Genomic DNA, 26,906 nt, shown 5'->3' on the forward strand with positions numbered 1-26,906 from the left:
TAAAGGGTCATCTGGTGTATAATTTTAGACCCGTGGTCACAGTGTCTACCCCACTCTGACCAAACATGGCCACATTCCAGTAGAGGTTACTGCAAAAGCAAGTGAGCTGCAAGTCGAGTTCTGCAACACTTGACCGACAGCCTGGTGCCCAGTGAAACCATTCCTCACCCAGCTTTTGTGAGACGTTCTCCAAATGATTGCATCATCCTTCTAGAAGGTTTAGGGGTTTTGTTTATTTGTTTGTTTTGTTAGCTTAGACACATTGGCTTTGCAGTCTGCGTTTTTACTTCGCTGAGTATATTCATTGATTCCATGGTTTTCGTATTCTATCCATAATAGACTAGAGAAGAAAGTGGCAAAGAAAGATACTTCACAGTGACCAGAAACATCAAAAGGTGGAGTCAGGAGGTAACGGCACTGTAGACAGCAATGGCGGGAGAATGATCCCAGACAGTACATTTTTCACGTGTGCTGAAACCTGAGATAAAAGCAGTATAACATCACACCTGATGTGTGAGCTGTATTTCCTCACACACATGCACTCTCTCTCACACACAATTAAAAAATACACAAAGAATACAGTACAGATTCTTTCTTGCTTCGAAGACCTTGAAAAGAATCAAGGAACATCTAAGAAGAATTACCATGAAATAGCAGGTCTTAATAATAGTTAACATTGCTAAGGAGAAAAAAAAACATTGAAAAATTAGTTCTGCTTATGCTAATATATGAAGAATCCATTCTTATAAGTTTACTCAGTTACCTCATATAGTTGAAACATTTTTAACATAATCCAAACTATATTGACTAGTGTTTTCAAAAGAAAAAAGTAATCTAGTTAAGGTTGTGATTCTTGAGCTAGGAAGCTGAGGCAGGAGGATTGTGAGTCTGAGTCCAGCCTGGGCTGCCTGGATTGTGAAAGGTGAATCTCCCCTCAGCACATCTTGAGAGTATCTTATACTGCTGAACCAGGTGGCATGCTCTCTTTCTCTGTTCACAGTATTACCTTGTATTAAGCATCAATGTTCTGATCTAGGCTATAAGAATGAATTTACATGTGATGGATACTTGGGCTTTAATTTTACTGTTTTCAGACTGTTAGGAACCTCTTGATTCTAGTTGTTTTTAATTAGACCACTGAATTTCAAATCCTCTCTGTAACCTGTGGTGTACTGAGGGACACAGTGGCAGTATCACATACCGCCTTCAGAGTTTGAAGTGAGAAATGCCTGCTGTTCCATTGCTCACAATACCATTTTTAACTTTTGTTGATATTTGTAATGTAACCAGGATTATTTAATTCCAATAACCCCTAGGAGAGATTTTAGTTTATACTGAGAATCCTAATAACGGATTATAAAATTTTATGACAAAACATAAAAATTCTTATTTTTATATTCCCTTATGTGGTAAACTCAGCTATTTAAATTTAATATTTTTGTTAGCTTATTTTGAATAGCTAAAAGTCAAGTAAGTTTACAATTTAAAGGAAAATTATTAAATCAAAACATGTTTCTTTAAATATAGGTTCAGTAGAAACAGTAAAAATTTATCTGTAGCCTATTTTTATAAAAGAGGTCTCACTATTAACAGAATCACCATGGCTTTCCTTTGTCTTTATTTTCTAAGGCAAGAGGAGCAGATGTCCCTGAGATCCCTGGAGATCTTACTCTTAAAGCATGTGGCAGTACAGCGAGTATGAAGGTTAAGCATGTGAAGAAGTAAGTATGGCCAGGAGTGGGCTCCAAGTGAGTTCTTTATTTCTTGGAAATGTTTTATTTAGGTCTTCCTGTGCATGTAACAGTTTATACTGTTAAGCCCTACATTGTAATTCAACAGTGAACTGAAGAATAGGTCTTTATACAGCCCACTTTCTTAAAAATACACTGTATTTTCCATCCTTCTACATTGTTGCCTATTAAGTTTCATTTGTCTAACAGGAACATCTAGACCTGCCTCTGTACCTCTAATGCATAATCTCATTTATTAAGGAAAATCAGCTTTATCGGTTGAATTATGGAATCCTAGGCTTGCCTTTAAGAAGCCTGAAAGAGATACCTAGAGTTGAAAGTTACATGGAATACCTGAGTTTTCCCACACAGTTTTAATAGGAAATTCAGCTTCTCCCTTGGTAAAGGAGGGCTAAACAGGGAAATAAGTTTCAAGTGTAAGTCTAGGGAAGATAAGGATAAAATGTTCATTCTGTACCCAGGTCCAGCACTCCCGGACTGATGGGCTGTGACAACATCCACAGGTAAAGTCTGGTGTGCTTTGTGTTATGAATCCTGCTTCTCTATAGAAGCAGGCAGTTTATGGTTAGTTTGCCAAGGGTCTGGCTTTTCTATGACCATCGACTTGGGGCAAGGTTAAGAGACTCAATGTCTCATTTTTGGTTCCTATCTACACACTCAATGCAGTATTCATCTGGTTCCATGTGTTTCTGAAAAGGTTGTGTGAATGTTTGTGGCTCACATGCATGTGCTTATTAAGTATTTTTGCTTGCATGAGCTCTGAAATCCATGGTATTTATACTAATTTTGAGTAGTCAAATATCTTTGTTTCATATTTACTTTCATGTATTTTAGGTTACCCTTCACCAAGGGACACTTTCCAAAGATGGCTGAATGTGCACATTTTCACTATGAGAACGTAGAATTTGGCAGTATACAGGTATAATTGAAACATTTCCTACATTCTGAATTGAGATATAGTTGATATTTTATTATTTGTGATATTTTGATACTTACTGGTTGATGTAAAATCTTTTATTCTTTTCTACTGATCAGTACTTGATGCCAAGATGACACATATTTTTAATCACCATACTAACATGTATCAGTTAGGGAATTCTCCCCCACCCTCACCCAATGTTATGAGTCATGTTCATATATCCATGAGTTTGTAAAGTTTAGCTTTGCCTTCTGGAATTATGTAGCCTTGCTAATAACACTACCTTGTTTGAATCACTAACTTTGAGTTTTGAAATCTAGAAGATTGCAGTGCTCCCACTTAATTCTTTGTCAAGTGTCTTGGTTATTATTGGCCTCAGCATTCTCACTTGGCATCAATGAAATACTTTGCTCTTGTGATAAGTCACCAGCAGCTTAATGTGAAAAATGGAAACTTTAAAGGGGGCAGATTGTGATTATTTTAAAAAGCTGTGTTTTCCCAGGGCAACAAAAGCTGTCCTTCATTTGTTTTTAATGATAGTCAAATAGAAAAAGAGCTTGATTTCTACATACTACATAGAGAAGTTCTCTACCTGCCAATCTAGCTCTGCCTTGTCCAGAAGGAAGTCTCCCAGGCATGATTGATATGTGCCACAGTTAGCTACTTTTTCTAATTGTTTCTTAAAGCCTGTTTAGATGGGTTTGATCTATAGGATTTATGAAAGCTCAGGATATTCTATTTCAAATAATTGACAGTTGAAATGCAACAGAGATTTCTAACATTTGACTGTAAGACACCAAAGTGTATTTTGTTTGCTTAATATACTTGTGTCTTTGAGATTTCAGCTATAATAATATCTTAGTTACTTTTCTGTTGCTGTGAAGAGACCATAATGAAGACAACTCATAAAAGACATCATTTAATTTGGAGCTCATAGTTCCAAAGGGTAGTTGAGTCCATGCCCATCCTGGTGGGGAGCATGGCAGCAGGCAGGCAAGCATGGCACTGGAGCAGAAGCCAAGAACTTACATGCTGAGTCAATAACCAGGAAAGGGGCGGGGGGTGGAGGGAGGGGGATAAAGAGAGAGAGAGAGAGAGAGACAGAGACAGAGACAGAGACAGAGAGACAGAGACAGTATGAGCTTTTGAAACTTAAAAGCACACCCTCAGTGACACTTCCTCCAACAAGGCCACATCCCCCCAATCCTTCCCAAACAGTTCTACCAACTGCAGAACAAGCATTCAAACATATGAGCTTATGGGGACCATTCTCATTATAACCACAATGATAATTTTTACTACAGAAAAGCTGTTCAAGAATCCACTACTAAATATATTTTTCATTTTGTGACTATTACATATTTGAGTGATTTGTTTGCATACCCTTACAATGAGGCAAATTATTTCTTGGTAAACTTACTTTGTTTGTAGGTTTTATTTTGTTTTTGTCTTTACAAGGTTGAGAGCCCTCTTTTGCAAGTAATAAACATTGTGAAGACATCTCATATACATCAGGAAGAGAAATAGTAATCTAGAGATTATAGCCAAATTGAGAAGAGTGTTTAAATTGTTGGCATCATATAACAGGCCAGAAGTCTTTTAGGACTTTGATTTAAAATAAAAACAAAGCTATTATTGATAAGCATGATAGAATGGAATTACAGGCTTTAGTTAGCGTAATTAGGGTACCTAGTAGTACCCTTCTACTAGGAAGTTAGGAACTTCGTGATCTTGAGCAAGCAGGTACACTTCTTTGTGTTTCATTTCCTTTATTGCTGAGGTATATAAGATATTATAGTACTAAACTTTCCATGTTTTGTTTTATGATTGAAGGCTGAATACTGTGTATATGGAAGAGATGTGGATTAGGGATAGCACTCAACTAGGTTTGACTTTTCTGAAAGAGTGTTAGAGACTTCAAATCTCTAGGAGGACTGTGTCACAGAGGGACATTTCAGCAAGCCTTCCTGCTGCTGAACAGAGACAGTCTTCATTTGAGAAGAGCTGTACTACTTTCACTTGCTTGTTCCACTGGCTCTTAGGCTTCTGCTCCCTCCCTAGAGGGTACAACACCAACTCACTGTGTCCCCTCCACATCTAAAGCTCATGAGTGAGTTTTCTGGACTACCTTGTAGTTTCAGATGTGTGAGAATGGGGGCAATTTTTAGAAAACCAGCTCCATTCACCTTATGAGTTAATTCCAGAATCTTCTATTATCTGTTGTCCATACTCCATTTGGATGAATTCCTCTCGAGAAATCCATTTCTTGTCAGTGTTGTCTGGCTTTGTTTTCTGTCTTTGGAGCTGGGTCTCTCCAGCTTCCCTTCAGGTTCTGCTTCTGATGTGGTTGAGCCTAAGTCATGTTTAGAAGGGAAACATCAGTTTCCATGAGCTGAGTTGTAGTTGTATAGTAAAAGAAGTATAGTAGCCACCTGGCTTGACTACCTGTTGGTGATTTTTGACTTGCTTTTTGTGCTCTAGCTTGTATATGGGTTTATTATCTGGTTGAATACCATTTATAGGAAAACTAAACATAATAATACCGCTCTTCAAACAATTCTGTTTCATACAAACAGTTAAAAATAAAGTTTGTCTCAGTTAATACTCTTTATCACTTTATAAGTGTATTGCTTTTTACAGTAGATAAACCCTAGTACATTTGATCCTAAACATATTTTGGGAAAACGAATCTCCTATATGTAACTTAATTTCTGTATGTGATTGAAAATACGTTCTGAGGAGCAAACAAGAAACCTTGTTCAAATGTGCCTAGAAGAAGCCACCAGTCTTGTTTGGCAGCTCTGTTATATGTCAGTAGGCTAGTCACACTGTCAATGGCTGACTCAGGCATTACCTTCTAATACAGATCAACTCTGGAACACCTCTTCAGTCATTTACCTTCTTGGTTTAAAGTTTGATCTTAGGAATTTCTCTTGGACTTACAGATTTCTTTACGTTTATATTTCTCCTCAGCTCTTAAAATCTTGTAATTGTAATTGGCTGTCATTCTCTAGGATGATAGAAGATGTCCATGTTTATTGGCCATTTCTGCTGTCGTGGGGCCTTCCCCTAAGTGTGGTTTGTTTACCCAGTGAGGCCCTGTTAGAGAAAACTAATTTTGACTTTGCAAACATTTGACAGTTGGAAATGGCTTTTGGATTAGGCATGAAGAATTGTGTCCACTTCCCCTCTCAGTGCTGGGATCCCATCTGGTGTGGCCATGCACAGTCTGTGCCGTAGTATCATTGAGTTCAGATATGTGTCAGCCCTGGTGTGTTTGGAAGGCACTGTTTCTTGTGTCTCCATCTCCACTGGCTCTTACACTCTTTCTTTCTCTTCTTCCCCAGTATTCCCTGAACTCTGAGGGGAGGGGTTGATGAAGACATCCCATTTAGGGCTGAGTGTTCCAAGTTTTCTCACTCTCTGATCTCTTTATCAGTTCTCATCTACTGCAGGAGAACTTCTCTGACGATGGCTGAGTCAGACACTGATCTATTGGTATAGCAGAATATCGTTAAGCGTCATTTTATTTCTATGTTCTTTAGCAGAACAATGGTATTTGGTTTTCCTCTAGGTCCATGGCTTATCTAGTCTCAGGTTCTTGGCCACCCAAGCAAAGTCAGGCATAGGTTCCCATTTCATGGAATGGACCTTAAAACCAGTCAGATTGTGGTTGGTCACTCCCACAAATTTTTTGTGCCACCTTTGCATCAATATAACATATAGGTGGGTCACCATTGTTTTGCCATAGATCCATAGCAAAAGGACAAAGCCACCATAGACTAAAAACTTAGGAAATGGTGAGCCAAAGTCTGGTCTTCTAAGTCACATTCCTTAGGTGTTTCATCACAATGGTGAAAAGTTGACTTGTACACATTTAAGATGGATTATAAAAAGTACAAATGCAAGTTAAAATTCCTTCTGTTCTCTATCCCTGTTAATTAGTATGTATCTATTTGAATCTTTAAAATATTTACAGAATATGTGGTAAAGTTTATAGATACAGCCCTCTTAACAGCTAGCCATCTAGCTGTATCATTTTATAAATAGGTGTGGGTTCTGCTATATACTCTGCCTTGAAACATGCTTTTTTATGTGAAAGTATGGATCTTGGAGCTAATTTTATTATTCTCAAAAGTTTGGAATTCCCTCTTTTCACAGCTCTGTGTGTAATATTTACTTTGTATTATTGTGATAAAATACAATGACCAAGGCAACTTACAGAAGAGGGTGTTTGCTTGGGCTTGTGGTTCCAGAAGGATAAGGATCTATTACAGCTGACATGGTAGCAGAGCAACTGAGAGCCCACATCTGGAACTACAGAGGCTAGGCAGGCAGAATGAATTGAGATGGGCAGAATCTATATCCTTTAAGACCACAGCTCCTAAACTTATCCAAACATCTCCACCAGTAAGTGATCAAGTAGTCACATACTTGAGCCTATGAGGGCCATTCTCATACAACTCTAACACGCTACTTTATCTTATTTTTAAAAAGCATTTACTTCTTTTTGGTTTATGTGTATGAGTGTTTTGTCTACATGTACGTATATGCACTATGTGTGTGCCTTGTGCCCATAAAGATGAGAGGTGTTGGATCCCCAGAACTGGCGTTAAAGATGTTGTGAGCCAACACATGGGTGCTGGTAATTTAACAGTTCCTCTGCAAGAGCAGCAGGTGCTCTTAACTGCCACCCAGTCTCTCAGCCTACTTTTTAAAAATTGTACATAATTTATTTAATTAGCTTCCTGTTAATAAATATTCTGTGTTTTATTGATCTGACTGTGTCCACTAAATGAAATCCTATGAAAGGATTCACTAGGTCATGGAGTATGTACATTTAAAATATTGACATTTATTGTTAAATTGTTATTTTTTTTCTTTTTTTTTTTTTTTTTTTTTTTTTGGTTTTTCGAGACAGGGTTTCTCTGTGTAGCTTTGCGCCTCTCTGGAACTCACTTGGTAGCCCAGGCTGGCCTCGAACTCACAGAGATCCACCTGGCTCTGCCTCCCGAGTGCTGGGATTAAAGGCATGCTCCACCACCGCCCGGCTATTTTTTTTCTTTTTTAAGTGTAGTAATCTCCATAATCCACAGGAGTGAATCCCAAGCCCTCTAGTGGATGACTACAATAGCATGTATTTCTGAATGTACTGTTTTTTCTTATGAAAAATTTTAATTTAAAAATGAAGTGTAGTAAGAAGTCAGCAATAGTAAAATGTCAACAGTAACTAATAATAAAATAGAGTAATTGCAGCAACATATTTAATAAAATTGCTAGTATCTTCATTTGTATTTTAGAGCCATTAGTACATAAAATAAAGGTATTTCAATATGAGCCCTGCAATACCATGACAATTAATCTGATAACTGAGATGATTACTGAACACCAAGTGGCTATATCCTAGATAGTATGAGTATGCTACGTGATGGATGCCTCATGTCCAGTATGGCTGGGACAGCATGGGGTTTATCACTCTAGTCAAAATTACATGCAGCTGAAAGCTCCAGCTGCTGATGTCTGTTATTTTCCATTTAATATCTTTGGACTTTGGAAGGCATGGGTGCCTGAAACTACAGAAAGCTAAACCACAAGCAAGACCCCGGGGGTGCAGGTGTGGCAGGTGTGTGTGTGTGTGTGTGTGTGTGTGTGTGTGTGTGTGTGTGTGTGTGTGTTACTCTATGCCATTTTGTTCTGAGGCCAGTGAGAGTGTGCTTTCCTCAACATTTATGACAGCGGCAGGCAATGTTAATCTTTTTATATTTTGTTCCTAAAACAGGTTAACTCAAGGCAGTGCGTTAATGAGTGATGTGTTACCTACTCACAGCTCGCTGTTCTTTCTCTTTCTGTGCACTGTATCTTAGAATACTTTGATGATTCTTTTTTCTTCTTTTTGTTATCATTCTTGTTGATTTCTTTGTCTTAACTGTGGTCTAGCACAAGACTAGACAAACCAACAAATTATAGTCAGGAAATAGATACATGTGTACCTACATTTTTTCCCCCTGAGACAGGGTTTCTCTGTGTAGCTTTGGAGCCTGTCCTAGAACTCACTCTGTAGACCAGGCTGGCCTCGAACTCACAGAGATATGCCTGTCTCTGCCTCCCGAGTGCTGGGATTAAAGGCGTGTGCCACCACTGCTCAGTGCATACCTACATTTTTAATGTCTAGTAAAGATTAATATTTTTGGATTCATGGAGGAAAACGGATTGATGGGCTGTCCAGTATGTGTTGGTCAATAGATCATCCATTTGGGAAATATTGCTTGGTTAGTATCTTCCAAGGCTCTTCTAAATTGTGTTCTGTTGTCCCAGTTTAGAGAGGTGGACATTTGAGTGATGAAAGGACACCTACCAGTGCTTACACTGGTAATAAAGCCAGTATCTGAAGCCAGGCCAATCAGCACTTGTACTAAAATGTGATTTTAATTGTATGTTAATAAATAAAGTTGTCTGGGGGTCAGAGCTATTAGAGCCATAGCAAGTGCGTGGCGGCGGTTGCGCACGCCTTTAATCCCAATGCTTGGCAGGCAGAGGCAGGTGGATCTCTGTGAGTTCGAGGCCAGCCTGGGCCACAGTGCAAGTTCTGGGACAGCCAGGACTACACAGAGAAACCCTGTCTCAGGAAAAAATAAAAAGGAGGAGGCAAGTCACAGTTAAAACCTTCCTTTTTAAGAAAACAAAAGGGGAAGTGCTGTGGGATGGTCTGTATGTCAAATGTGTTGCTGATTGGTCAATGAATAAATCACTGATTGGTCAGTGGCCAGGCAGGAAGTATAGGCGGGACTAACAGAGAGGAAAATTGAGAGAACAGGAAGCTGGGTGGGAGAGACACTACCAGCCGCCATCAGGATAAGGAAGATGTAAAGTACCGGTAAGCCACAAGCCACGTGGCAAGGTATAGATTAATAGAAATAGATTAATTTAAGCTGTAAGAACAGTTAGCAAGAAGCCTGCCACGGCCATACAGTTTGTAACCAATATAAGTCTCTGTGTTTACTTGATCGGGTTTGAGCGGCTTGGTGAGAGAGATTTGTCCTGACTGTGGGCCAGGCAGGAAAACTCTAGCAACAGTTGTGCCAGGTTGTTACTTTAGCCCACTTCCATTCAGTGTGAATAGCTGTGTTTAAAAATTAGTAGAAATACAGAGTTTCTCCTGTTCTAGAAATAAATTGTACCGATATCCTTACATTCCTGGAACATCTTCTGTTTTACATCTGTTTAAAAACAAATTTCTTTTATCACTTTACTAATATTTCATAAATTGGTCTCTCTGCCTAAATGTGGGAGGATTTTTTTTATTTGTCCTTTTCAATAAGTACTCCAGAATAGTTTGCATTAATTAGAGCTGTCTGCTGTTTGAAGGTTTCTTGAATTTTCCTGTTAAAACCTTTGTGCCTGGTTCCCAGTAAAGGGTTTAATTTTTAATTATAATTTCAAGTTAACATTTAAGATCGGTCTAATTTGTTTTTGTCTTTTTAAAAGGTTAGCTTTTATGTTTTATATTAAGAAAAGTATCTTTTGCCTTTCAGATTTGTAGGCTATAAACTGTGTAAAATATTCTAAAAATTAAGTCTGACCAGAAAGCCAGGTTTTAGTTTTCTTGATCAAACTGTCTTATGTCATTTTTCAAATTATTGGTTTTTAATTACTTTTTCTATTTAATTTTTTTCTTTTTGATTGGAAAGTTTATTTTTTGTTTTTCTGGACAATAGTTGAGGGAAGCATACTTGCTAGTACTTATCTATCAAGAACTGTTTGTCTTAAACTGCTCTTTCCTCTATATTTTCCATTAATATTATGCAACTGATGTCTTTTCTTGAGAGAGAACATTGCTATAGGAATTGTTAATAGTTCATTTTACATCCAACCAGTCAGTGCTCGGATGCATTGTTGGGTATTTAACCCAGGGTTTTACTTATGCTCAACTTGTGTTCCACCTGGTAGGCAATGTTTCTGTACACTGATTTTCAGTAAGTACATTACATTTTTTTTTTGTATTTTCCTTTAAATAGTACTTTGGTGACCACAAACTATGGTTGTTGATGCACCAATGTATTATATTTTAAGGATATGAAAACAAAAGATAATTGCTGTTTTTGTTAGACAACCTGGTGGTCTGCCACTCCTGAGAGCTCACCATACTAGTGCTGAAATTTGTGCTTAGCATAGTATAGTATACTACAGCCCAGAACTCCTGGGCTACAGGTGTGTACCATGCTGCTCCCAGCAACTTCTATTTTTCCAAATTGTAGTGTCTCGTGAACAAAAATAATGATTTTTCCAACTTTCACAAGCTAGTTTTTTTAGTGAGGGGAAAAAGTCTCCTGCAACATTTGTAGAAACAGGGAATTGTACTTTTATCAATCTGAAACCCTACTCTCTTCCTCTGTGCTGTGTCATACCGCCATCTAGTGTTAGGATGGCATGTGGACACGTTGATTAGAGGAGTCTGTCGGTTAGTCTTTTATCCAACATTTATACATACTGTATAAATGTAATCTCAGTGCAAGGTGGCAGGTCAGGTTTAGTCAGAAAAAAGGCACAGGAAAGGTGCAGGTTTAACCCCGAGTTCTGAGGTGTTTAAGGAGGAGCGCTGTGCAGGCAGCTGGGGAGTGCAGGCAGCTGGGGAGTGAAGGCAGCTGGGGAGTGCAGGCAGCTGGGGAGTGCAGTCGTGCTCTCCTCCCTCACGGTCTTGCTTGCATACAGGAAATGGAGGGAGAGGCAGCCAAGTGGGACGTGAAAACAGTGAGGAGGAGTACAGCACAGTTTTGAAGCCTTCTGGACTTCTATTTGATTATTTTGAGACGAGGTTTTACTCTGGAGTCCAGGCTGGTGTAGAACTTACCATGTAGCCTACACTGGCCTTTTCTTTTGACTCTGCCTCTAAAATGCTTGGATTTTAGACTAACACACCTGGTTCTGGAATTCCCTTCTTTTCAAGTGCAGGGGCTTAAGTGCAGGGGGACTCCCTAACACTGAGCTATATCCCCAGCCTTGCACTTTCATTTTATATAAGGTAATTTGAATTATTTTCAACTGTTTGCACGTGGTCTCGTTAATTCTTCATAACAGTTTCAGTAAAGGAATTTGAGATAAGCATTGCTTAAGAACTTACTGTGTGGCATAGCCATTCTGAATGTTTCTTTACAACTAGAAAAGAGTAAGCAGGCAGAACTAATACTTTAGTTAAAAAAAGAATGAACCATAGTTTTAAAATGCCCTAGTTGAAAGTTAAAAAGTACATGAGCTATGATGTTATCTCCATTATCTGAAGTAAGTTCTTTAACATCTCTGGCCCTCAGCTTTCTAATTTGTTAAAGAAAAATAAAAAATATCTATCCCATTTATGTCATAGAATACTGTGAGAATTAAGATGAGAGTTAAATAATAAACTAGATTATCTAGTATTCTTTGAAGTATTTTAGAAAGAAATTCCAAATTTTATTTATTTTGTGTGTGCAGGCTTGTGTGCTCCCATGCATATACCTTGGCACATGTGGGGCAGCCTGTGGGAGTTGGTTCCTCTCTTGACCATGTGGGTCCTGGAGATTGAATCCAGGTCATCAGAGGTGGTAGCAAGTGCCTTGACCTGCTGAGCTGTCTCCATGGCCAGTAATTCTGTTTTGTAATGTGTTTTCTGAGAGAGTCTTACTGTGGAGTCCAGGCTGGTCTTCACATGATTTTCCACTAGAGGCATGTGTCACCATACCTGTCTTGAAAGGCAGAAGTGCAGTGCAGTCAAATAGTCATCTGAACATTGAGGAATGTCACCCTTGCTTTGATGACGAAGATGACGATGTCAGTCAGGTAGTAGGAGTGACTTTCCAATATGCTTTCTCTAGAGAGGCTTCCCACCCTTAATTTAAGTTTTCCTCAAACCAAAGAAGTGGAAAATGCAGCTCCAGTCTTATGCATGTTCTGTAGCAATATTCCATCTGAGAGAAAATCATTGTTATTTGAGGGGATAATTGAAATAAAAGTTCAGACTGAGTTATCAGTGCTGCTGTTATCCAAGACCTGGATTTTTAACTGTATGAGTTTATCCTATTGGTAGAAGTCTTTGGCTTATGGAAAATATATATTTTAGAGTCATGATTGTGCGTGAAGCTTGCTTATCAAATTAAATATGCTTGAAAACTGGTATGTTGATTCTGAAACTGAAAAGTGCGAGACAAGTCTGTACCAGTGTCTCTCAACCTGTGGGTCTCAACCCAGCCCTTTCACAGGGGTCATCTGAGACCATCAGGAAACCCAGATATTTACAGTATGATTCATAACAGTAGCAAAAATTGCAGCTATGAAGCAGCAACAGAAGCAATTTTATGGTTGGGGTCAGCACAACATGAGGAACTGTGTTACAGGGACTCAGCATTAGGAAGGCTGAGAACCAGCAGTCTACGATGTCTATGTGTGTAAGTGGTGGCACAGGGGAGGTTAGAGGACAGCTTCTAGAAGTCAGTTCTGAGCATCACAGTGATCGAACTCATGCCCTCAGGCTTGGCAGCAGATGTCTTTACCCATTGACCCATCCTGCCGGCCCAAGAACCACGACTCTATGAGCTACCATGTTGGCTTGCCACAGTTACAGACCCAAGCCTTGTCCCTACGCAAACAGTAGCACAGAGACAGGCTGTTTCTGATCATAACATGACTCATGTTGCTGTGATGGGTGCAGTGATATGATGGGAAACAAAACCTTGTGTTTGGGGTTTCGTAGCCCAAAAGAGATACAGTTATGAAACTTGGAGTTTAGTTTACCATACTTATGCTTCTACCCAGTATTCCCCTTTGCCATGGAGAGAAGAAGACCTTGCCCTGGAATTTGTGCAGCCTCTTTGGGGAAAAGAAACAAAGAGCTCCATTCACAAACATCCTGGAATGTGAAGATAGGGCTTAGGGTGAGAGGCAAGGCTCTGTCTCAGGACAGTTTGACTGCTCAGTTTTCCCCTTTAACCCAGTGCTAGTGATCTTCACTCAGAAAGCCCCAATGATGCAAAAATGTGCAAGTAGTTGTGAAGCATTGCTTCCTAACAAGTGTGTGCTCTGTGAGTCACAGTCAGATGGGGCATGATCCTGCTGTGTTCCTTGAGGGGTTTTGTTCATTTTACATCTGTGTAATGACCATCATACTGAGCTGAGTGTGATTGTAGTGTTTAGACGTGAATAAATCAGTTGCTTCATCCATACTCATCTGAGGAGACAGCGCTCTGCTGACTCTTACTTAGTAGTACACTAAAATGCATGTCTATCTCTAGTTTTTCTGTAATAAATTTGAAGGCTAACTAGTTACTGATACTTGACCCATAGACCAAAAGCTTATCTGCTTGTTAATGAAATATGATCCCATAGGTGTTTTTCTACCAGTTCTCTAAAGTAGGTAGTTGAATTAGTACTTTTAGAGTTGGGTATTAGGGGATGAAGTATTATGTGGGTGGATCATTTAATATTTCACAGCAGAACTTGTTCTCACATCTCTATCTCCTGTAGGCTTCTGACATGAAAGGAAGCTTGTTTACAGTCTATAGATACAGCACAGTGAATTTGCCACCATTATCCAACTGTAAAAGATGAATGAAAGAAGAACTCTCTGTGCTCTTTGCCATCTGTTGATTAAGCTTTCAAGAATGACTGTGCTGTGGGTGGAGTGTTGTGTTTTACTCAGCTTTCTGCTATTGCCTTTCATGCTCCCTGTGAGAAAGGACTTTTCTGAACACTTGAGGCTTGCTGAGTGAAGTTGTATTTTTAAAAATTCTAACAACACTAATGATGGTTGGTTTCCATGGTGATAAAAAACTAAAGCCAATACAAGAAACATCACTCCAAAGATAGATTTGGAATGAATTTAGAAATATGAGCTCTGAAAGTTGTGCTAGCTATTTCTAATAAAGGACTGATATACTGTTAATTTGAAGGGAGTGAAAATTATTTAAATTACTGAGTTTTGTCAAATTTCTGTGGGTAAATTTAGCTTATTGTTTCATAGTTTGGTTTAGGTATTGCATACAACTCATGCATTGTTCAGACCTGGGTGTAGGATGTCTTAAAACTCATAGTTCATTTCCAGATAGCTTTCTTGGATACCTTGTATCATCACCTAGAGAGTACCTCTGACAAAAAAAGTCTTTGGGAAAGCAAACAATATTAACAGTAAGCGTTTAAGAAGAAAAAGAATAAATGTGTAGGTATTCCGATGTCTACGAGGTGATTTCCCCAAGTGGTCAAAAATGGATAGACTGTACCTTTATTAGAGACTGGAAGGAATTTGGATATTGAAAGACAGAACTAGAGAACATCCAGAGAGGAAATCTGAAAAGATAAAGTACCTGCTAGGGAAGGTGAAACACACATTTAGAAGATACTTTTCCTAAAAATCATTAGCTCCTTACTTGGGCCTACAAAGCTGAAGGGCATAGAGATAAGTAATTCTCCTAAACCTGCAGCCACTTTGGGTTCCAGTCACGTATCTGTGAACATAAGGCTAAGTCTTTAGAATGCAACTAGGAGTTGGACTGGTCTAGTAAAGTGGAAGTTGCAGGTCCTCCCCCAGGATCCATGACCTCACTAGTACCTGGAGGTTGGCTTGGGTCCCAGTACCAGGCATGATTTTCCTCCTGTTGAGTTGGTTTTTAATCCAATTAGAAAACGTGTGGGTTTCTGTCAGGATGTGAGTGCACTGTTGTAACTTCAGGAGTATCTTGCCCTGCTGGCGATTTTTGTGGTTCATAGGCATCACACTGGGTAGGGCTGTTCATTGCTTTCTTCCCTCGCCCCGTACACAGCACCTGTTGGTTAGTTTTCGTTCTGACCGTTTGGTCCTATCTGCGGCTATTTTTCATAAATATAATTTCTTCTCACTCCTTTCTTCCTAGTTCTTCTTGGGATGGATGATTTTTATTTCTTAGTCTCTTTTTCCTACTTTTTTTTAACTTTAAAAAATTATACTCTTTTTTTTTTCTGGTTTGGAAAATGCCTTTTTAAGAATTTAACTTGAGTACCTAATTTAAAGTAGGAAATGTGCTAGTGTCTGGCCTGCTTCTGTCGTACAGCCCCACTGTTGAGGTTTAACTGATACTCCTTCCCATCTTCCATAGTCTGTGCTGTCCAGGGGAGCCAGTCCACTCTTTGGTCTACTGTAGGTAGTCATTATTATTTCTGTGCAGTTAAAACGGCTTAGCAAGTGCAAACTCTGTGGCTTAATGCCTTCCTCAGTGTTTCTGCTTTCTGACGTGCTTTATTCTCTCAGCAAGGCTTTATTGATGGAAGTTTGGGTTTTGATCATCAGAAAACAATTCTTTTGACTCATGTTTTTGCATGGTAGTTGAGGTATGAATAAAATCTTGGTAAATTTATTTTAGAGCTTGAAGATATTCTTAATCTGCACCATCTGTCCCTGTTCACAAGTTAGATGTTCTGTATTTTCTTAGATGTTTGTGTTTCTAGTATTCTTATCTCCTTCCTGCAGTTCTAGGTTTTTGTATGGAAATATTTCACTTTAGAACAAAGAATTTATTTTAGCTTTTCTTCTTGAACTGCTCTGTTAGAAACAGATCCCCCAGGTTTTGTAATTTGTGAGCGTATTGATATTACTTACATTTCTGAAGGTTACGTTCGTGGACTATATTAACAGTTTTTCATTCATCACTTTAAATTTTTTTTTTTTTTTTTACTTTTTGGGATTATATGTAATCACATAATTTCCCCCTTCCCTTTCCTCTTTCCAAACCCTCCCATATCACCCTCTACCTCATACACACCTTCAGATTCATGAATACACATTCTATTCAGCAGAACATGAAGTGCTCTAAAATAGACCATATCCTGGGACATACACAAAAATTTTTTCTTCACTTTTTAAAAGATCTTTTTCTTTGGCTTTTTCCCTCACTTGTTTTGGGTGAAAATTCAGCTGTTATTCTTTTTTATCCATTTAAAAATACATATTGATTAAAAGATTGTTTTTCTCTTTATCTTGATAATTATACACATGCATATGATATACCTTGAATGGGTTTATTTATCATATTTGGGACTTATTAAGTTCCTTGTATTTGAGGGTTATGCCTTTTATGAATTTTGGAAGGTTTTTATCAAACATTTCTGCCCCCTTCTTAGACTCTCTCAGCATCCACTTTATAGTGATCTCTCTGAAATACTCGGAGATCTAAACTGTACTGATCCTTATCTTCATTTTTTTCCTTTTGGGATTTTGTTTATAAACTCCATATTGTCTTGCTTTCAAGTTCACAGTGACTAGTTTGCTATCAATATCTGACAATAATTTTTCATTTCCTTGGAGGTTTTTAAAGTTTCAATCATTTGGAATTCCCATGTGTTCTACTACTATCTTCAAAAACTTGTTTATTTTAAGATTGTCCTTCAGGTTCACCTTGTACCTGTATATCAGAGATTTCATACTTCTTAAGGCTGGATAATACTATGTTCTGCTTATCCATTCACCTGCCGATCTATGCTTATATGGCTTCTGGTTTCTATTTGTTTTGTTGTTTTTGTTTGGCTGTTCTTTGAGAGCTTGCCTTCGTTTGGGGAAGTATATACACAGAATGGAGTTGCTGAGTCATGTCCTAATTATATTTCCATTTGAAGATAACCATACTGCCTTCACAGGGGCCGACCCATTTTATATTCCTACTTTTGCACAAGAGTTCCAATTTTCCTTTGTCTATATTATCATTTGTTTTGTTTTGGATAATTGCCGTCTTAGTAGATGTGAAATGGTATCTCATTTGTGATTTAGATTTTCAGGTGTTATAATTGTAGTTTAGATTTCTCTAATGATTAGTAGTGTTGAGTATCATTTGATGTGCTTATTGACCATTTGTGTATTTTATTTAGGGAACTGTTTCTTTATATCTTTTTTGCTCATTGTGAATGAGTTTATTTTTGTTATTGCCAATGATAAGTTATAGAACTTATCTACATACTGTTGATATTGTTAGATATGATGGATTACATACACGTAGTTTGTATTGTTTTGATCCATGTTTTTTTAAAAAAAAGATTTAGTGTGTGTGTGTGTCTGAGTGTGTGTCTTTTTCTGGGTATGTGCATCTGAGTACAGGTACCTACAGAGGCAAGAGGTTTTGGATCCTCTGGAGCTAGAGTTACAGGAGGTTGTGAGCTGCCTGACATGGGTGCTTGGAACTGAACTCCGGTCCACTAGAAGAGAAGCAGTGTTCTTAATGACTGAGCCATCTCTCCAGTTCCAAAAGCATATTGTAGGAAAGGAAGAGACAACCAACATTTTGTTTTGTTTTGAGGCAAGGTCTCATCATATATCCCTAGTTGGTCTGGAACTTTTTGTGTTGACCAGTCTGGCCTCAAACTCAGACTGCTGGGGTTAAAGGTACTACCATGCTTGGCTTGATGAAAATTTTAATAATTCTTATGACATAAAAATTTGTGTTACATATTTTGTTTCTTATATCATTGTGTATCATTCCCAAGAAATGATTCCCAAATCAAATTTTGTGAAACATTTTTGCTCTACACTTTCTTCAAAATTTTTCATACATTTTAGATTTTATTTCAGACCTTTGATTAATTTGAGTTAACTTTTGTACATAGTAGTTAGGTAATAATCTACCCTCACTCTTTTGCATATGGGTATCCTGTTTTCCCAGCACCATTTGTTGAGAACACTGTCTTTTCTCTATTGAATGGTCTTGGTGCCCTTGTCAAAATCATTTAATCACATATATCAGAAGTTGTTTCTGGGCTTACTATCCTAGTTCACTGTTTTATAATGCTTTCCTGTATGCCAGTAATACACTGCTTTGATTATTGCAGATTTCTGGTAAGTTTTGAACTCATGAATGGTGAGTTGCTCTGATTTTAAAGATTACTTTGACCAAACACTGTCATTGGAGATTGATAGGGATTGTGTTGACTCTGTATATTGTTTTGAGGAGGTAGTATTGAGAGAGAGCTTTATAATATTAAATTGTCTAATATATAAACATAAAATATTTCCCTCTGTATCTTTCTTGTTTCATTAATGTTTTATATTTATATCAGTATCAATAGCGTCAAAATTTCCTATAACAGCTTCATTTTTGTTGTCACAAATCTAAAAGTATAATTTTCGCCACAAATCTTAATAATTCTTTTAAATGCATTAGCCTCTTAAATTATGTAGGAAGCAAAATATAGAATTATTAACCAAGGTTAAAAGATCACTAGCTTTCATTATGACATTTTTTGTTATTGCTTTTGTCTTGTTTTGTTTACTTTTCTGGTCCTGATGTGGAATTCTGAGCTTCGCATGTGCCCAATGTGCACTTTTTTACTGAGCTGTATTTTCAACCCAGTAATTAGGTTTTTTAAATTTTTGTTTACACTGATTTTTTAAAGGATGAATTTCTTAAATATGTACACAAGTGGAACCATAACCAGTTATTACAGTTGTACTGGCTTATGTAATTGTGCATTCTTTTACTTTTATTGTTATTCTTACTCTTCCATGTTTTTGTGTTAGTATGTGCTATTCTTTTATTTTACTCTGTATGACAGCCTTGAGCATTACCTGTAGGACAAATCTAGAAAGAGAATACATCTCAGCTTTTCTGTATCTACAAACATTATAATTTGGGGTGTTCTTTTTAAATTACTGGGATCATCATCCATGTGCACCATTGTACTTTATTCCCATTTTTTTCCCTCTCCCAGTCTCCTTCCTCATCCCTCCTCTGCTCCAGCTGGTTCCCTTCTTCCTGCAGTTGTTGTCTATGTTTACTTTACTGTTACTTATATGCCATTACACTTTCTGTTTCTCATCTCCATCAATACCTCAGCCTTCCCTCACACAGTCCCTGCTTTCCTGACCAACATACATAGTGCGCGTGCGCACACACACACATGGGTAAGTTTAAATTAAGTTGTGTGTATGAGCTAAAACAGAATATTTGCTTTTGTGAGATTGGCTTATTTCACTTAACATAGTAATTTCAAGTTTCTAATTTCATGTAAATGTCTTGATTTTAGTTTTTATTTATCTATTTTTTAATGGCTGCATAAATTCTACTGTGTACATGTGCCACATTTTCTTCATTTATCAATCAGCATCAAGGTTTCATTTTCTTGCTATTGTAAATAGTAAAGCTATAAATAAGGATGTACAAGTTTTTGTTGTATTTTGATTTAGAGTTCTTCAGACCAATACACAAGAGTAGTGTAACTAGATCATGTGGCAGTTCGTTCTATTTTAAGTTTTTTGAGGAGCCTCCATACTGATTTCTGTAGTGTTGCATTTTAAATTGACTTTTCTACAGGGTGAGAAGAACTCCATGGCGGGGGGGGGGGGGGGGGGGGGGGGGGGGGATATATGACATGTTAGATCAACTTTTTCAGAACTGGAGACAAATTATATACGTGTATGGATAAAGAGTCTGTCAGTGTGTGTTGTGTCTTATACCCCCTGGAACTGTCCTCGAGTGGCCATTTGGATGCACTGACCTCTGGCACCCAAAGGTTCTGATGAGGAGTGCTTGATGGTCACTTAAGGACTCCTTGTCTGTAGCCCAGTGGAGTTTCTGGATGCTTGAAGATTCTTTATCTTATGGAAGCTTGACTCGTGTGTGTGGCATGTGGGCCTCTAAGTTCATATTATTGAGGTTCATTGTCATCTTGATATTCATGTCATTCATCAAATCTGGGAAGTTTTTGGTATTTGTTTCCTGAAATTCTTTTTTCCTGAATTTCTTTTTTGTTTTCCTTTTTTTTTTTTTTTTTTTGACTCCCATACACATAGATTCATACATTTGATGGTTTCCTGTGCTCCACTAGGTTGGTACTTTTCTTCAGTCCTTTAGTCTTGTTCTTTCCTATTCTTCTGATTCAATCATTTTCATAATTCTGTTTTCCAGTTCATTGACTCTTTTTCTGCCTGCTCTGATCTGCCTTTGGCTCCTTCGAATAAAATTTCCATTTCAGTTATACTTTTTAGCTATGTAATTTGATTTTGCTTTCTCTTTAGTTCAGAACAGCTCCTTATTAATGTTTTATTTCATTTATAGAGTGTTTTCTTGACTTCCTTCACATCTTGCTCTGATTCTCTGATCGTCATTAAGGCGTATCTGCCATGAGTTCTTTTTCAAGGGCAGTTTTGCTGATAATTTACTTCCCTTGCTCCTTCCTTTCATGTTTTTCATATATTAGTGTGTTATCAAAAGGAGCACAGCTGATAGAAGGAATGTACATATTAAAGGGGCATTTATTGGATTGGCTTACAGGATGTGATCTGGGTGGTCCAATAGTGTCTGTCTCATACTTGGAGAAGCCAAGAACCTAGTAGTTGTTCATCCCATGAGGGTGGATGCCTCAGCTGTCTCAATCTGGTGCTAAAGGCTTGGAAGATTCTGGGAGAGTTGCTGGTCTTCAGTCTGCATTGGCATTCCAAAGAAGTCAGTTCTGTTATTGGAGAAGGAGTGCTATAGCATTAGTGTGGATGAATTTGTCAGCAAGAGTGGGGGCAAGCAGGCAAAAAGCAAAGCTACCTTTCTCATATCCTTTTATCTGGGTTGCCACCAGAAGGTGCTGCTCACATTTAGTGTGTGTCTTCCTGCTTCAGACAGTCTGGTTAAGAAAGTCCCTCTCAGGGTGCCCAGCAGCTTGATTTTTAGTTGATTCCATATGCAGTTAAATTGACAACTAAGATTCACCACCACAGGTAGAGAGCTTGTTCTTTGCAGCAGTTTTAATTAGTTCCTTTAAATATTCGATGGTATAATCTACACAGAGGTTACTTTTAGAGAAATGTGAAGATTGGTGAGATACGGTCTCTGTTCTTTACTGCCCAGCTTCAGTCCTCTGAGTGTAGCATGCATACCTTCATTGTCTGCCTTCACAGCTCTTTGCTCATCTCTTCTGCTTCCAGAGCTTTCCTGCTTTTTGCAACTCACTAAGCTCCTCCATTCCCACCTTCCCAAGCCTGGGGACTAGCTGCATTATACTCTGTAACAGACTGGGCTGTCTTCCTTGGCCCTTTTCAGCTTCTCGGTGGGTGCCATGTCAGTCTTAGCTGTTGAGTGTCATGATCTCCTCAGAGGGATGTTTCTCAGCCCTGTTTGTCTTTCAACACTGTGCACCTAGGCCATAGAGATCCTTGCTTGAAGAGGCTCCCTACTTTGCATAGTTCCTCCTCATTCTGCTGCTTCTCCTAAGTCTTTAATGTGTTGATTCCATGTCATTGGTTCATATTTGTGGGAAGCAGTTGATGGTTAGACATCAGTCATTTCTGCTGCTCTGCCTTGTAATTACAGTTTGTCACTTGAGTCTGTAGTCTCCCAGGATTTGGCTGACTTCTCTGTCTAGGGAAGAGTCTTGATGCTCTGGAACCTCTACCAGGCATCCAGGCCCATATTTGTCTCCTGACTTAACAAAAGTCTTGTCTCTTTCAGGAAATTATTTAGGCTTCTTTTCATTCTTAAGTCTTTAATTTTTTAAAACTGCAATTGTGCCGTGAAACTAGGTTATTCATGTTACCATGTGAACTTCTTAATATCTGAAGATTTTTAATAACTTCCTGTGACATTGTTCACATAGAGAATGTATTTTCATAAGCAGAGCATTTTTTTACAGCATTAACTACAATGACATGTGGCATTTGTGGAGGATTTCTTTAGTGCCATGTGACTTGAGAATAGGTATTATATCTTTCACTAAGTAGAGAGATTAGTATTACACAGTCACTTATTGTTACTTTTGAACACAGGGTCCTGCTTTAGGGAATAGTTGTAATTTCACTTCCAAATTGGAGTCAGGAATGCCACGTGAATGTGTGAAGCAAATAGAGTACAGCAAAAATAACAAAACAGGCAGCATGATGGGTAGTGATACTTGGCCTAGATGTTGGCATATGAAAGAGTAATCAGATCTGTAGCACACTGCTTTGGATATATACCTCATCGAAGGACAATTTGTTCTCAGCTGTTGCCCATGCTCACGTGTGGGCCTAATATTGCTGATTTTCTGTTTTTTTCAATAGAAGCCATAAATCTGTTTTTCATATGAGACCTTATAGCTTCTGTATGCTGCCAGCTTATTGATATAAAAATAAAATAGAAGCCAATGTTCAGACCCAGATGGTAAGTCTGAAATTAAACATGGCTATAGGCTAAACCATTCTCTGGGCAGCCAGTTTGCTTTCCCTACGATAGCCTGGGCTATTTTTAAACTTGTCATGGCATCTCGCAGTTTACAGTTGAATGCTTTTGTGCATAATAAATAAATAAAGGGAACGAAGACCTGATTATGTAACAGTAAATTGCTTATGCTTTCGTGCAGTTGTGCTAGTTAGATAAAAGGCACAAAGGGAATTCATGAAAATATATTTTTTGAAATTCTGAATTCTTAGTTCACCTGCTAAGCTATAGACTTCTATCAGGCACATCCTACATAAATTTGATGTGAGGGTCCAGGTATTATTGCCTGCTTAGTGTATTCTCATTTGTGAGTCATGACTTTCTTGTTCCTTTTCTCCTGTGACACAGCTTTCACTATCAGAAGAGCAGAATGAAGTAATGAAAAATGGCTGTGAATCTAAAGAGCTGGTCTACCTCGTGCAGATTGCCTGTCAGGTAATTCTGGAGATGCATCCTCTACGTAGAGTTAATTGTCTAGAGTGATTATTAAATTGCTTACTACAATGTATTCCTCACATTGCCTAAAGGCTTATAATCTACAGAAAGAAATGAGATTAATTGAAATGTGATTGGGCTGCGAGTAACTATTGCAAGAAAACAAATTGGTATCTTTTTAAAAAGAAAAAGTGTCATCATATAATGCACCATTGAGGTTACAGTTGTGTGCCTTCTTAGTAATTTGTAGAAGTTTCTGGCACTTTGGAGTATTGAGTAACAGTGAATGTTAACACTGTACTTGTTAGTTTTTTGTATCACCATTTCTAAACACCAGAGTTAAGCTATGAGTTCAACAGGATCAGTTTTAATATGCAAGTTTAAGTAAAAGTATTTATTACAAAAGCAATGAAATGTATTGACTAAAAAAGTGAGTTGTTGATCATTTTGTCGTGAGAGAAGAGGCCATTTGTCTCGACCTCAGGTTCTTCTAGTAGTGGTTCAGTCTGGGGGTCTCGTATCAGATAGTCTTGCATATCAGATATTTACAGTTTGTAACAGTAGAGAAGTTACAGTCATAAAGTAGCAGCGAAATCATTTTATAGTTGGAGGTCTCCACAACATGAGAAACTGTTTAAAGGGTCACACCATTAGGAAGGTTGCGAACCACTGCACAATGGTGTAACAAAATGTATGCATAGTTTTGTAGCTTACTGCTTCTTGACTGTTCATATTAGAACATGAGGGTATTCATCATAGCTGGCTCATAATGAGATTTAAAATATGCCATTTGAAATCAGAAATTTCTTCATCTAGTAAACATTGAGCATAAGCATATTTTAGATTCACTTATTCTATACTCACAGAGCTTTCTGCCTGTTAATGAATTGGTTATTGGAAAGCAAATGTTGGGAGGAAGACTATTCTGCATGTAATTTTTAGTTTTGGGAAGAAAGTAAGAGAATTTCTATATTTTTAAAAACATAGTAATCATGTTCATGAAGTTAAAAGTTAATAAGTCTAAAAAATTCTGTTGTTTATATTATATGAGAAATATGTAAATTCTTAGTTTTGGTTTTAAACAAAAATTTTTAAAATTAAGTACTTTTATTTTTAGATGTTAAAACATAGTATTGGAAATAGAATTCAGCTTCTATATAATCAAGATGTGGTTTGTTGCATGTCACCACAGCTTCTTGGAGAAACTACAAAGTTCTAAGTTCCATGTAACATTTCATAAAATGCTTTTGTTTAGAGAGCTACTTTCTTATTTCAAGGCTTTGGTAACAAACAAGACATGAACATTTGCATTTGATCTTTTAGGGAATAGAAGCAAATAGCACTTAGTGATACATAAACTAAAGGGTTTGGAACCTCCCATCTTTCCTTAGAGTGGATAAACAACAGAAGAGTAGCTTGTACATTTGAGACTGGGTCCAAGATGTCATTTGCCCAAGTCTTGTTCATGACTATATACTTTTAAAATTTACTACACATAAACACACACACACTTATGCACACATGCATGTACACATACACCCCTCTTTAATCTTGGTGATTTGGTGAGCCAAAATTTGGTGGTGAGACAGAATGTGAATAACTAGCATCAGGTGATTGATGAGACCTGATTAAGAAAGGAAAAAACAAAATCAGAAAAGTCTCAGATAGGCCCTTGCTGATTTGAGGGTTGGCCATATTAAGAAAAATGGTAAGTTGATTTTTAAATGCAAATATTAAATACTGTTCTAACAAACCAGTACTACTAATATATGAATAGAAATCTTGCGTTCTTTATCCATAAAACATGGTTAGTATGTCTGGAATCAAGTTTTCAGTTCCCCTGCAGCCTAACACATCTTAGCATCTCTTCTTATTATCAACCACACTTTAAATGCATAATTGTTGCATGATTGCACTTCTGTGTATTGCTGACCTAGATGTTAGATAGTTTCCTCATTGTAAATGTCCTATCAAACTGCGTAAAACATTTTGGATAAGTTGTTAATAGTATTTATTATACCAGACTGATAATTTATTACATGATAATGATGCCATTCGTCTCTTCTGTGCCTCGCTGTATGTAATTACTGAAGCATCCCATGGCTTAGTTCAGTAGTCTCATCACATATGCCAGCCGTAAGCTATTTTAAATGAGAATTTAAAAAATAATCGACAGCCTCACTACTGAACCCTTTAATTTTGCAAACAAGGAAACTGAGGTTCACAGTAGTAAAGTAGCTGTCCTAAGCTATACGGAGTCCTAGCAGCCGGAGCTGCACCGAATTCAGCTCTCTGACTGCCATTTCACCTCTCCTTCCTTGAAATGTTCAGTCAAGAATAGACTGGAGAAACTGAGAAGTCTCTAGCAAGATGAGATCATCATTTCACACTGCAATGGTTAGTTTTAATTGTCAACTTGACACCGTCTAGACTCACCGGGCGAGAGAGTCTCAATGAGGGATTGTCTAGATCAGCTTGCCCTGTGGGCGTGTGTGTTGGGAATTGATTAGGTAAATTGATGTAGGAAAGACCCAGGCCACCGTGGGGGTAGCACTGTTCGTTCCTTTGGTTCCTGGACTGTGTCAAAGTGGAAAAGGTAGGCATCATTCATTTGTTCTCTCACTACTCTTTACTATGGATATGGCATAGCCCGCTGTTGTAAGTGCTTGCTACCTTGATGCCCCTGTAACCTGTAACCTGGGGTTGTGAGCTAAAAAAGCTGTTTCTGTCCTAAATTGCTTTTTGTTAAGAGTATTTTACCACAGTGACAGGAAACAGACTCACACTGATGTATTCTGTTTCAAGAACATTCATGCATTTTATACCTCTGCTAACTTTTACATTTTAACAACATGTACTTAAAGTTCTTAAAATAAGTAATTTTATATGTGTATGAGTGTTTTGCCTGCATGTATATATGTGAATCACAGGTATGTGTGGTGACCTTGGAGGTCAGAAGAGGGCATTGGATCCCCTGTAACTGGCTGCTTGCTGCCATATGGATGCTGGAATCTGAACCCAGGTCCTTTGAAAGAGTAGCCAATGTTAGTCACAGAGCCATCTCTCCAGCCCCAAGTTCTTTTTATTTATCTAAAATTCTTGATCTGTCATCTTACATTCTGTCTTGTTTTATTAGCTTAGAAGGTAACAAATTAAATGGACAAGTCTTTTTCTTTTCTGTAGGTTGTGACACTAATTTCTTTGGGTATCGTCTTTGAACCCTTGAAATGTATCTTTGTCTGCTCTTTACAGTTTTTATTTATTTTAAACTTATGAGTCTAGCAATGTAAACTGTGTCTTCTATACAGAATGAACCAAAATCCATTGGCATTTCTTGATGGATTATGTGCCTATAGTTATATCACATATATTATGTCATTTCATTCATACAACAGCTCTGTGAGATAGATGGTCTGGTTTCTGTCTTGTAAGTAATGCAACCAAGACTTGGGGGTAATAGTATGCTCCACAATTTAATAAAATCAAAGAGGTACCAAGATTTAAACCCAAGTGTAGTTTGGTTGACTCTTTTGTTTTGGCAACTTCTTTATCATTTTCTGGTGTGGTTTGTACTATAAACATATCCCAAATGTTAATAAATTTCAGCATTTAATTTCAGCATTTAAATGATTGGCCGTC

The 26,906-nt window shown here is 37.8% G+C and overlaps 1 protein-coding gene across 5 annotated transcripts in view; it reads left to right on the plus strand.

Annotated features, from left to right (window-relative positions):
• The window catches only part of Arhgap32 (Rho GTPase activating protein 32), a 251,435-nt gene that overhangs the window by 127,373 nt on the left and 97,156 nt on the right, over positions 1 to 26,906 (plus strand). For 3 of the 5 annotated variants that reach the window (XM_052755933.1, XM_052755924.1, XM_052755961.1), the window contains exons 3-6: positions 1,630 to 1,721; positions 2,213 to 2,254; positions 2,586 to 2,670; positions 23,181 to 23,267. In XM_052755933.1, the coding sequence (XP_052611893.1) occupies positions 1,630 to 1,721; positions 2,213 to 2,254; positions 2,586 to 2,670; positions 23,181 to 23,267 (306 nt within the window). The remainder of the gene's footprint in view (positions 1 to 1,629; positions 1,722 to 2,212; positions 2,255 to 2,585; positions 2,671 to 23,180; positions 23,268 to 26,906) is intronic. The other 2 variants (XM_052755952.1, XM_052755943.1) reach the window with 1 other exon arrangement.

Source organism: Peromyscus californicus, unplaced genomic scaffold (genome assembly GCF_007827085.1).
Source record: "Peromyscus californicus insignis strain IS unplaced genomic scaffold, ASM782708v3 Scaffold_11__1_contigs__length_118956290, whole genome shotgun sequence".
Taxonomy (NCBI): domain Eukaryota; kingdom Metazoa; phylum Chordata; class Mammalia; order Rodentia; family Cricetidae; genus Peromyscus; species Peromyscus californicus.